This window comes from Mastigoproctus giganteus, chromosome 2 (assembly GCF_048544385.1).
Source record: "Mastigoproctus giganteus isolate SK-2022 chromosome 2, ASM4854438v1, whole genome shotgun sequence".
NCBI classification, from domain to species: domain Eukaryota; kingdom Metazoa; phylum Arthropoda; class Arachnida; order Uropygi; family Thelyphonidae; genus Mastigoproctus; species Mastigoproctus giganteus.
The window spans coordinates 126,068,062-126,080,522 of record NC_143576.1 but is presented as its reverse complement, the minus strand read 5'-3'; the positions used below and the strand labels follow the sequence as shown (position 1 = coordinate 126,080,522).

General features: G+C 36.3%; 1 protein-coding gene across 1 annotated transcript in view; it reads left to right on the top strand.

Annotated features, from left to right (window-relative positions):
• The window catches only part of Pkn (serine/threonine-protein kinase N), a 718,384-nt gene that overhangs the window by 355,822 nt on the left and 350,101 nt on the right, over nucleotides 1-12,461 (top strand). The window contains exon 11 of the mRNA XM_090368665.1: nucleotides 11,706-11,849. Coding sequence (XP_090224791.1) covers nucleotides 11,706-11,849 — 144 coding nt within the window. The remainder of the gene's footprint in view (nucleotides 1-11,705; nucleotides 11,850-12,461) is intronic.

Below are 12,461 nucleotides of genomic sequence, written 5' to 3'. Positions count from 1 at the left end.
AGGCCGTGTAGCACCTTAAGCCGTTGTATCTTCCTGACCTGAAATTATAACCATTTCCTTTGCCTTTAACTACTGCTACCTCTCTCTCTCTCTCTCTCTCTCTCTCTCTCTCTCTCTCTCTCTCTCTCTTCATCGTCCACTGTAGAACTCTGTTACCCCTGTCAGTCCTATTATATTCCTGCATATTCCCGGATCATCATGATGATCAGGTCTAGAATATTCTTTTCCTCTAGTACTTTCCCTGACATGTTGATACAAATAGCAATCATCTAGTTGATTTAAAAATTTTGGCCCCCGTGTGCAGTTTCCTTCCTATTTGCTCCAATCAATTAGAGTTAAATTAGCCATAATAAGACATTCATGCTTACTTACCCATTCCATTTGCATGTAGAGGCTCCCGTCATAATCTTCACAATCACTGGCCTGTAGATTACTTCCACTCTCATTATCCCTTTGTTTCCAACTATCTCACACCATAGGGCACCTCCGTAGCCAGGTGGGAAGGAGCAGCAGTGCGTAGCACACGCTTCTTGATTAGACCGGGGTTCGAGCCCATCACCACCAAATACGGAGGATGCGGAAAGGTCAGAGAATGACCACCGCATATTCCCGGAGCAATATGGCCTTAGTTGCTAATGCTCCTAAAAAAAAAACCAAATAACAAATAATCTCACACCATACAGATTCTATACTAGCGTGCGAAACATCTGAATCTGGGAAAGCTTTCATAGTGCTTAGGCTGCTTTTGATAAGCATGACCCCATCAACCATTCTATCTGCCCTATCCTTCCTAAGTACATTGTACATACCATACTGGAACTCATCATCCCTTATTTCTGGGATGACCCTAATCAGCAGTTCAAATTCACTCATTTTATTGATCACACTTCTGACATTACTGTATAAATAATTGAGAATTAATGTTCTTGTATACTGATACACCCTTTAAAGTTATTTAAGCTCTCTTTCCTGGCATTAGCTACTCTCTAATTTGAAATGTTTCTGCCCTCGGAACATCTTGCTAATATGATCTGACAAACAAGAACTCTAGGAGTATGTGCAACATTACTTTGCCCAATATATCAGACAAACACATCTGTATTATCCTTTCTCCCCCAAACTAGTAGTTTACCCTGAACCTTTAAGGTATCCTCAGTAATACTGGCAGAGCACATTGTAATTGTTATCAATCTTATAATGGCTTGTATATATCTCCCTCCTAATTTACTTCTCTGGGGATCTCCAACAATTGATAAGAGAGAGGTAATCTGATAGAATCCCTGCTTGATGCTTATCAACTTACCCTGTGTGAACACTGATGAGCCTACCCATATCCATTTTTCTACAGGATCCATGATTGCATTTGACCTTTCAATGTCTTCTCACTCCATATTTGCTAATACATAGTAGTCAATTCATGATAACCCACTAAATAGTGATCATTTACTGATCCTTTGTGCCGACCGGGCTAGCCGGGTGGGTAAAGTGCCTGCCTGGCAACCCAAAGGTCGCGGGTTCGAATCCTGCCTCGGGCTTGGATCAAAGTACTGCAAAAAACCTTGGGAGGTGCACTATGGCCACAGAAGCCGATGCACCAACAACTACAAAACAAAAAAAAAAAAAAAAAACTGATCCTTTGCAAGCTGCAAACATGGATATACTCACCTACATTGCATCTCCCCACTTGGAAACTTCATAGGGCACACAGGAATAGAATATGTCTCATTTTAAGTTTAATGATATAGTCCAGTCACAAGCCATAAGTAATATCTGAACAATAACCAACCAGATTTTACCTCATACTACTACTGGAATACCAAATCTTGGCCAGAAAAATGCAAACATAGTAAGGTGCAATATTACCACTTTGCTTTTTGGAAGCTTGAAGTGGTGGAACCCATCTTTAGTTTCCAGAGCTAAGTTCCCGTCAACCTTTCCCCACCTCTTCCATCATGCAGTATGACTGATGACTTTTGAGGTTATGATGAACATCATGGCTAGATCCAATCTTCATTACATTTCGAGGGTACAGCTCTAAAACGGTGTTTGCCGGCCGGCTGCTAGTTAGAACACCGGACCGAACCTATTGGTACTCTTTAGGAGGCTACTAGATCAGCTAGTGTATAATCTTGCTACCTCTACTCTGCCAGATAGTGACTGGAAGGAGTCCGAATAGTGTGTATACGGGAAGCATTGTCGAGGCCCCGTTATGTCAAGGATCTGGATATATTCTAACCATGTGTACGCCATATCCAAAAATGTCATTACTTTATACAGCATGTCCCTTCCTCCTCACTTTTTCTTACGATTGAATACACCATCAATAGTCAAACTAATAGAGTAAGGTTAGCTATGAAAAGATATAAACCTCCCAAACACTTCCTAGTTCATTTTATAAATATATGTGGTCTCAATTCTAATCTCAACGATGTCGATTTCCTTTTGCACTCTGCCAAACCCCATGTACTTTTTCTGACAGAATCTCAGTTATTGGTTGATTCAACTACTGCTCATCTCAGTTTCCCAAATTATTCACTTCAAAGGTGGTAGTTGTGGATATGTCCATTTCGATATTCCCTGTCAGAGACTTTATAATTTGCAACCTCCTCTTTTCAATCTTCTCTGGCTTAAAATCTCTCTACCTCATTGCGTCGAATTCATCTGTTGTCTCTACCGTTCTCTCAACTCCACTAACCACTTGGAGTTCTTTGACTTCATCTCTTTGCAACTTGACTTTCTCCAGTCCAACTTTCCTAACAGTGAGGTGATTTTAATGTTCACAACTCCAGCTAGCATCTGTTTTCTAGTCACATTGACCCAGCTGGTCAAGATGCTGAGGCTTTTGCAATTGCTAGTTACCTTGCACAGATTGTTCATTTACCTACCAGAATACAGGACAATTCTAACCATACAGCCAACACACTTGTCTTTTTTCTCAAAAACAACCCTTCTAAGTGCACTGTCGAAGCGAGTGGTCCTTTAGGCATCTGAAATCACAACTTCATGATTCTCTTCTCCATGGCTATTCCCAACCTCGTGTTCACAGGTCATCCAATTTTGCATTACAAGAATGCAAAATTGGATGACCTGTGAGATTTCTTTTCTTCTATTCCTAGGTCAGATTACTGTTTCAAAACTTCTGATGTCAACGTTTGCTCAGATCGTGTCAGTGAAATTATTCTTGTAGGAATGGAGTCCTTTATTCGACACTCCACTTTAAAATCTCATCCATTATCTAAACCTTGGTTTTCCAATTAATGTGGTAAGGCTGTTCAAGAGAAGAACGTTGCATATCATAATTGGCTTGTTTCCAATTCTTCAGTTTCATTTTCTGCCTACACCAAAGCTCACAACAATTGTAAAGCAGTTATTAATCAGTCCAAACTAGATTTTGAACAGACTAAGAGGAAAAAACTTGCTTCTTGTCCTAATGGTAGCCGAGCATTCTGGTCTCTTGCCAAAGCTATTGACCACAACTTTTGCCCATCTCTGCTCCCACCTCTGTCAAAACCAGATGGTTCTGTTGTCACTTCAGCCAAGGAGATAAAGCTGACCTGTGTTCATCCCAGTTTTCTTCCAACTCGTATATTTATGATCTTGGTAAAACACCTCCCACCATTCTCAACACCCTCCATTCAATACATCCTGTTGTCTTCCATCAAAAGGATGTCAGAAGGATTTTAACGAATCTTGATGGAAAGAAAGCTCTAGGTCCTGATGGTATTTCTCCACTTGTTCTCAAATTCTGTGCTCCTGAACTTACTCCTCTTCTTTGCCACCTTTTTTTTTTTCACTTACTTATTCCAAAGGTGTTTTTCCTTCTGCTTGGAAATTTGCTCATATCCAGCCAATTCCTAAAAAGGGTGACAAATCCCGCTCATCCAATTATCGTTTTATTGCATTTACTTCTATTGTTTCTAAATAATGGCGAAATCAATTAACCGCCATCTCTTAAACTACCTAGAAACCTTCCATCTGATCACTGATTGGCTGTATGGATTCCATCAGTGTCGATCCACTGGTCATATTCTGGCTTATGTTACTCATTTATGGACAAAATCAATGGAAAATTTTGGTGAAACACAAGTAGTTGCTCTTGACATCTCAAAGGCTTTCGATCCTGTTTAGCATAAAGGCCTTCTGAATAGGCTTTCATCTTATGGTTTGCCAACTGTTTTTTGTAATTGGTTATCCAGTTTTCTCTCTGATCACAGACTGAGGGTGATGGTAGATGGCTCTCTGTTTTCTAACTTCTTCACTAATGCTGTTCCCCAAGGTTCAATTCTTTTGTATATTAATGAATCTTCTTCCATTGGCTGTAAATCCTATCCATAGTTTTGCCGATGATAGCATATTGCATTCCACTTTCCATTTTGAGAAACCTTGTCCTGCTCAATCAGCTTCAACTTCTCGAAAATCTGCTACCAATTCCTTAAATGCCGATCTCTAGGTAATCCTCCAGTGGGGCAAAGACAACTTAGTTGATTTCAATCCTTCGAAAACTCAGTCTTGTCTTATATCTCGCAAAAAGATTCTTCTGCTCCTATGCTTATCTCTGGTGATACTCCGATTTATAGGCAAAATGATATATCTCTTTTGGGGATTACCCTGACTTTTAATCTCTCGAGCAAATTACATATATTACTTCCTCTGCTTCTAAAAAACTTTCTTTTTATCTTTCATTCTCGGCGTTACTTTCTTCAAACAGCTGTTCACTTTGTACAAATCGCAAATCCACACTACAATGGAATATTGTTCCAACATCTGGGGCGGAGGCCCCGAACCTCTCTCAGTCTTCTAGATTCCATTCAGAAGAGTGCAGTTAGGTTAATTAATGACTCCTCTCTAACAGTCTCTCTCTCTCTCCACTCGCTGTCACCTAGACGTACTGTTTCTGCTGTATGCCTTTTCTACTCATACTCCCATAAGCACTGTTCTTCTGAATTGGCTTCTATAATTCCTGCTCTCTCTTTCAAAACAGTCCGAACACTTGCTGCCACTAGCCAACATCCATTTACTGTCCAACTCCAAACTCACAGAACAACCTTTTCATCTTCCTCATTTATTCATTCAACTGCCGTTTTCTGGAACAACCTTCCTTCATACGTATTTCTTGAAAATTAGTCTACAGTAGTTCAAGTCTAATGTCAACAAATATTTTCTTTCATCTTCTCGACCTCCAACCCAAGCACGGTACTAAGTACTATAGTTTCTAAAACCTCTCGTGTTTGGGATTTTCATTAAAAAAAAAAATAAATGAAATACTGGTGGAATCAGAAATTCATGCATGCTAAACAGGAAAAAAGTAGAGTTGGAATTTGTGCTATTGATGAAGCTGGGAGTAAGATAGTGAACATCATGGTAAGAGTCTTTGATGAAGAACAGAATATGGATATTACTGGACGTTTACTGGATTACTGGAGCAAAAGAAAATCTTTAAATAGGAAAAAATATTTTCCGAAAAATAAGTGAGCTTTTAAAAAGAAATGCACTTGAATTCACTCAAGTTAGCATTTGCCTTTGTGACAACTGTGCAACCATGGAGAGGTTGCAAAAATGGAGTTGATATGCTCAATAAAGATAAAAATGTAAATCTTCTAAATATCAATGGAAATATAGTTCTCAAATTGCATAATTCAGCCAATGTTTTCTTTAGTTGCTACAACAAAATTATTGAAAACTTTGTAAACGATGTATTCTATGACATAAATGAGTCACCCTAAGCGCATGTTTTCTGAAGTACAAAAAAAATACGTTAAGTAAAAATAGTTTAAATGTATGTTAAATTTCAACATTAAGTGGGAAGTGCTCAGGCTAATAAGAAATTGGTTTCTTAAGTGTGTTTGTGATGTGTGAAAGGCTTAGCTTATTGAATGATCCCTTAATAATGTATTATATTAGTTTTTTGACTGAATAGTACGAGGTAAACATAAACTAGTTATTGTTGTGTATGATAAATGTAATGTGTCTAAAGAGAAAATGAAGTCTATTGAAATACTTAAGGGTCACATACAAAAGCAGAAAAGATCAGCTTCAAATCAAAAATGAAAGGATGCAGTTTTAGTATTGTTATTTAACCATGATGAGAAATAAGTGTTACTTTTTATAGAGGTATCTTGCCTCATTTTAATAAATTAGAATAATCCACCAAAGAGAGAATCCTAGAATGCACTTGGTGCATACTGAAATTTAAAATTTTACTAAAACATTTTTGTGGTACTTCTTAAAACCAGAATTTTTTAACAAAATAAGATTGTGTCGATGACTTAAAAAATATTGATTTCAAAGACTGTAAAAGTAATATTGTGATAAATATCTGAATGTTGGCATTTCTGCCTATGAAAAGAACTAGTGAGTATCTTTTCAAAACTCTGCCTTTAAATAATACGTGTGTAATATATTTATCTGCATTGCACTCAAAAGCCAGGAATGAGAATCGTTGTGTAACATCATTTGTAAGGTAGCTAAACTTTTACGCAATATAATTCCTGTAGAAATTTTGGGTACTCTTTTGGAAGAAGTATAAAAATATGTAACAGATCCAGCAGTAAATGAAATGAAAAAGCTAAATATTTATAATGTGGGTGAAACCTGAAGAATTGACTAACTGGTGGTCTTATGTATTTAAAGTAAAAGAAAACAATACACCCAAATATAAACTCTTATCTATTTTAGTAAAAGTTTTATTTACTAAATTTTGTGGCCCTTTTGTTGATGGGTCATTTAATTTCATTGGTGATATTATTACGGACTATAGAACATCGTTAAAATGTTGAAAATTATCAGGGTACAAGAGGAATTAAGTATTAACTACTACATAGTCAAAAAAATTAACAGCATGAAATAAAGCCAGATCATAAAATGAGGAAATCAATTTGTTAAAGCACATGGAAGACATCAAGCATTTTTTAGAAAAGGGATGATATGCTAAGTTAAATTCAGATTCTATTAAAGTATATTAGCAGTGGTAGAGGCATATGATGCAAGAAAGCAAGCTTATACAGCATTATCCAAAAAAAAAAAAAAAAAAACTTGTAATTTCACCCATGCATTCGCTCCAAAAGTTTGTCCAGTTTTTCCTTGAATTTATTTAAGCTCTCAACTTCCACAATGACAAATGGATGTTTGTTCTAGCAATCAGCTACATGCTGGCTAAAGGCAGTTTCTCTTTCAAAGAAATGGGAGGATACTTTTAGTAAAGTTCCTAATGCTGTTGATTAAAAGAAACATAGTTTAGAAACAGTGGAAAGTAAGATAAGTAAAAAGATAAACCTATGCCATTTCTTAAAATCCTGATGAAGCAAAATCTGAAAAAGAGAACTGTTTATAAAAAGAAACTAAATTTACATCAGGGGAAATCAACAAAATTTTTCCAGAAAAAAGCTGCTTAATGTTACATTTAAAAGCTGTTGTTGTTATTGTTGTTATTTAAAAGCTGTTGGTGCAAGAGCAGCTTAGGCTATAATGCGCCTAGACATTTAAAAGCAGACTTAGTTATTGTTATATTTACTTGTTTTCCACAATATTCAAAACTGATTTCAAGAGAATTTCTGTGATCTTTTCTGTTTCATCTTCCTACAGTAGTCTTATTCAAAGTCAGTTTTTTCAAATACAAATAAATTATTGTGATACACTGGTGTGCAAAACTTAAGGACCAGCCACTTCTCATAGGAGTGGCCTGGATATTGGGAACAGTATACCAAATGAACCTTCTGAGGTACAGAAATGATGAAGGAAACAAAACGGTACAGAGGGACTTTATTCAAAAATGGCAACATAGCACTGATATAGATGTTATATAGATATAGATGCATCACTGCCAAGTTTGAACAAAGGGAAGAGGTGATCCTCAGTAGGAGATGTGGTCACCCCTAATGTCAACGCAGGCTTTGCACTGCCTATCCATACTTAGAACAATGTTGTTGATAAGTTCTTGCAGTAACATCATCCATTCCTCTGTCAGTGCCATCTTCAGCTGGTGAACATTTTCTGGTGTGTGTGGACGTGCAGCTAGGCGTCTCCCGAGGGCATCCCATATGTTTTTTATGGGATTTAGTTTGGTGGAATGGGCAGGCCAATCCACACGAACAACATCTTCACTTTCCAAAAGCATATCAACAGCTGCAATGCGATGGGGTGTGGTGTTATCATCCATAAACACTTGGGGCCAATGGCACCTTGGAACAGATGCACATGGGGAAGGATTACCTCAGTACAGTAGCGTGCACCGGTTACAGTACTGCCTTTCAGTATCTGGAGTTGTGTACGTCCATCCAAGATAATGCCTCTCCAGACAAGAACACCTCGACCACCATATCGATCCCTTTCAGTGATGTTTGCGGGGTGATACCATGTGCCAGATTAGCTGACAACCAGAATCGCTGCTGAGACCAAATCTACTCTCATCAGTAAAGAGTACCTTACCCCCATTGTGCTGCTGTCCAGTCCTTGCGTTCCCTGCACCACTGTAAACAGTGTGTCCAATGGGCAGGTGGTAAAGGGACACAATGTACTGGCCATTGGGCAAACAGTCTACCTTTGTGGAGTCGCCTGGCCACAACTGAAACAATAACTGAAACCGCAATATCCTGTGTCCTGTGCAGCTGGTTTGCAATGGATCCCGCTGTCTGGTGTCAGTCCCTCTTGGCCTGTAGGTGTATATTGAGGTCATCATTGCATATTGTATTTTCGTGGACAACCACCACTGGTCCTTCAAACAGCTGTACCTGTCGTTCTGAAAGCCAACCACGCACGTGAGACGATGATATTGGCGATACTGAACTCTGCAGTCACACTCCTCGCACTTTGACCTTCCTCAAGCTTCCCAATTATTCGACCCCAAGTAAAGTCATCCAGATGTTGTCTACTGGCCATTTCATTGTCTATAGCACTAGGCGCCTCCGTGGCCAGGTGGGAAGGAGCAGCAGTGCGTAGCATACGCTTCTTGATTAGAACGGGGTTCGAGCCCGTCACCATCAAATACGGAGGATGCGGAAAGGTCAGGGAATGACCACCGCATATTCCCGGAGCAATATGGCCTTAGTTGCTAATGCTCCTAAAAACCAAATAACAACAAATAACAACATCTGTAGCACTGTATGAAACCAATTGAACATCTGTATCAATCGTGCTCACCATTTGATAATTTGCACATAACTGCTGAACTGCTGCTTTTATCTATTCATGTGAGCCTCTCATCACGATTCAAATTTTTACACGTGCACCAGCTTTCTACTGAACGGCCACAGTTATGCAAATCGCCACAGGCTGTTTCGTTTGATTTTGCGGTTGTAACCTTTAGAAATAGTTTTGGTCCTTAAGTTTTGCATACCAGTGTATTTTGTTTGAAACTGTGCTAAAATTGTTAAAAAGTCAGTGTTGGACCGACAGGTTTTGTTTTTCTGTGATATTTTCTTTTATTTCATGAAAAGAAATACATTATTGAGAAACAAATTGTAAAATAAATTTTATGTAAAGAAGGTTAAATTTCCTTTTCTGCTATAAATATTCTGATTTATTTTAAACAACACTATTGATATAAATACACTGTTGATTATATATATAACTGAAATGCAATTCTGCTGGCTAAACATACTCCATGTCACTTTTGAGAGGGAGTGATTTTTTACATTTACTCAAATGCTGATTTTGATGATGGTTGCAAAAATTGGTTCAATATTTATCATTCTTTATGAGTTGTTGAGAGTGGTACCTGTGCAGACAGGGTGTTAGTCTGAGATATGGAGTTCTGTCAGTTGTAGACAGGCACTTTTCCTCAGAAGACTGAGGTCATTATTCCAATGTATAAAGCAAACACTAGGTCACATCCGAATTTTGCAAACAGGTTTGGAAACTGTAAAAAAGAATGGGTTGATGGAATGAGTATGCTAGAAGGAGCCTAAGGTGGTTCAATTGTAAAAGAAACTGCAGACGTCTAGATATGGAAAAGGACCATAACATAATAATGATAATCACATTCTTAAAGTTACTGGTTGTATGAAATTGCAACTGAGTAAAACCCGGGTTTCTTTTTATTGCAAACATCCGAAATTTTATCTTATTTTTTTTTATCAAAAATTTATATTTATAAACATTTTGTGTATGTTTTCATATTTTTAGATCATTAACTATATTTATTACATGAAACTAAACCACTAGTTTGTCAAATACAGATTGTTACAATTTTGGACCAACATCTAACATGGCTAACTCTAAATATGTGGTTTATTTTCAGTGTCACTTCTTTCTGTAAATGCTTATTGAAAATTTCTTATAGATGTATTTTGTCACTTTATTATTTTTTTCTATAAGATAAATCGTGAAGAAAAAATAATACCAGAGAATCACATGAAATAAATTTCATGTGATTCTGCAGCAGCATTTGTTTTTTACATGTGATATGACACTGATGTAAACAAAAAAAAAATTTCAGCCCTCCAGTTTTTGGATTTTTGTGTAGCTGAGAATTTCATAATCAGTAATAGCAATCAGAGCATACACTTGCCATTATTTGTAAATTTCTGTAATCACATATTTTGGAAACTTTTGGGTTTTGCCTCAGCACAGTATAAAGAAATACAGCTTATTGGAATAACTTATGCTTTTTGTGCACCAGGTTATGGTTTGAATCTTTAAATAAAAAAAATTTGTTTATTAAATGCTTTTGATCTAATTAAACTAAACTTGTTACAAAGGTGATTTTTCAGGATCCTTGCCAGATTCAGCCATGGAATTCAAGTCTTCATAAGAATCAGCATGAAAAAGTCATTTTAACCAGACTGCACATTGGACACACGCATCTCACACACTTGTACTTACTCACAAAAGCAAATCCTCCAGAATGTTTTCACTGTTCTTGTCAACTCGCTGTAAAACTTTTCCTTATAGAATGTCCACAATACCACATGGTCTGACAATCAGCCTTCCATATCTCTATAAATATTCAGGATTCCCTTACTTTATCACAAATCCTAGGTGATAACGCCAACACTGAAAATATATTTACTTATTTAAAACTAATAGGATTTTTTTAGCTAGATATAAACCATAATTAAGAAAAGTTAATGTCATTGTCACATAATACTAATAGGCGCAATATTGCTAAAGCTGCTTTTGCGCCAAAATAAAATCCAACAACAACCAACCTTGCCAGATCTCATCATCAGACCATACATAGGCTAAAAGTGAGGGGAGTAGAGAGCAAATTAAATTTACATTCATAATGTAACGTGTATTACACGTTACAAATAAAATATTAAAATAAAATGATCAACTAAATTTAATATATCTAATACAACAGTGCTATTAACAGCTCCTTTAATATTGCCTTTCTAAGACTGCTCCATTCAAACATAAGGTGCTGTTGAGGCTTTTATATATATGCCAAGGTTCCAGGCTAAATGGCAACATTTTTCTATTGACTAGTGGTAGATAGCATTGAGGGTAATATATAACTTGTAGAACTTAAATGAAAAATCAGTAACAAAATTTACAGATTCTGATTCATTTGGGAAGTTCTGTGAAACAGTTTGAAAACCACTTATTTAGCTTATATTTACTGTGTTAGTTTTACCTTGTTTCTGAAAATTTATTCAGCACTGAGTTTAGTATCATTTTCAGTGTTATAGTATATTCTCCTTTACTATATTTTTATTATTTTGATTCGAGTTTTTTACTGATTAATAATGTGAAAAATATTTTTTTAGGAAAAAACTTTCTCCGTCCAGGTCAAATGAATATTAATGTGGCTACATGGGGTCGTTTAATGATGCGTGCAATGCCTCAAGCTTGTTCTGACCAGTCAACAAGTCCTCTTAGTCCTCCATCTTCATGCTTTGTTCAGACGCCTGGTAAGGGTTTTAATTTTTTTCCAAATAAAAAGAAATAGAATACTTGTTATTTTCTTAACATGTAAATATCTTAAATACTTGCTCATATTTCTGTTATAATTGATTCATTTACTTAATTTTTTTTAAATAATATAATTCTTTTACTCTTATATCATATAATGTCCTCCCTATCTTCAACAGAATAATAGATGCAGAGAATGAAATTTTGACAAGATCTGTAGTAATTTTGTTTATTTAATTATAAGAAAGAAATTTAATTATGAAAAAGTATAAAAGTAAAAGATAATCTTTTCGTTGTCTTATTTTGTAAAGTTGTTGCTGGAGTTGCCCTGCATTTCACAACAAATAAACAAGACCCTTATTATTATTAACACTGTGCTTTGAGGGGGCGACTTTGTCTCTTCTGCTGGCAGATGCAATTAAAAGTATCACATAAAATTACATAAATTTTTAAAGATATATTGGAATACATACACAGAATATTTACTAAATCTGCTAAGACAACTTAAGTCTCTTTTTACCAGTTACTAAAAATAGTATTGGTATTAATAGTGGCAAATGATTGAGGAAAGTAAACTTATACAGCATTATCAAAAAAAAAAAAAACCCTGC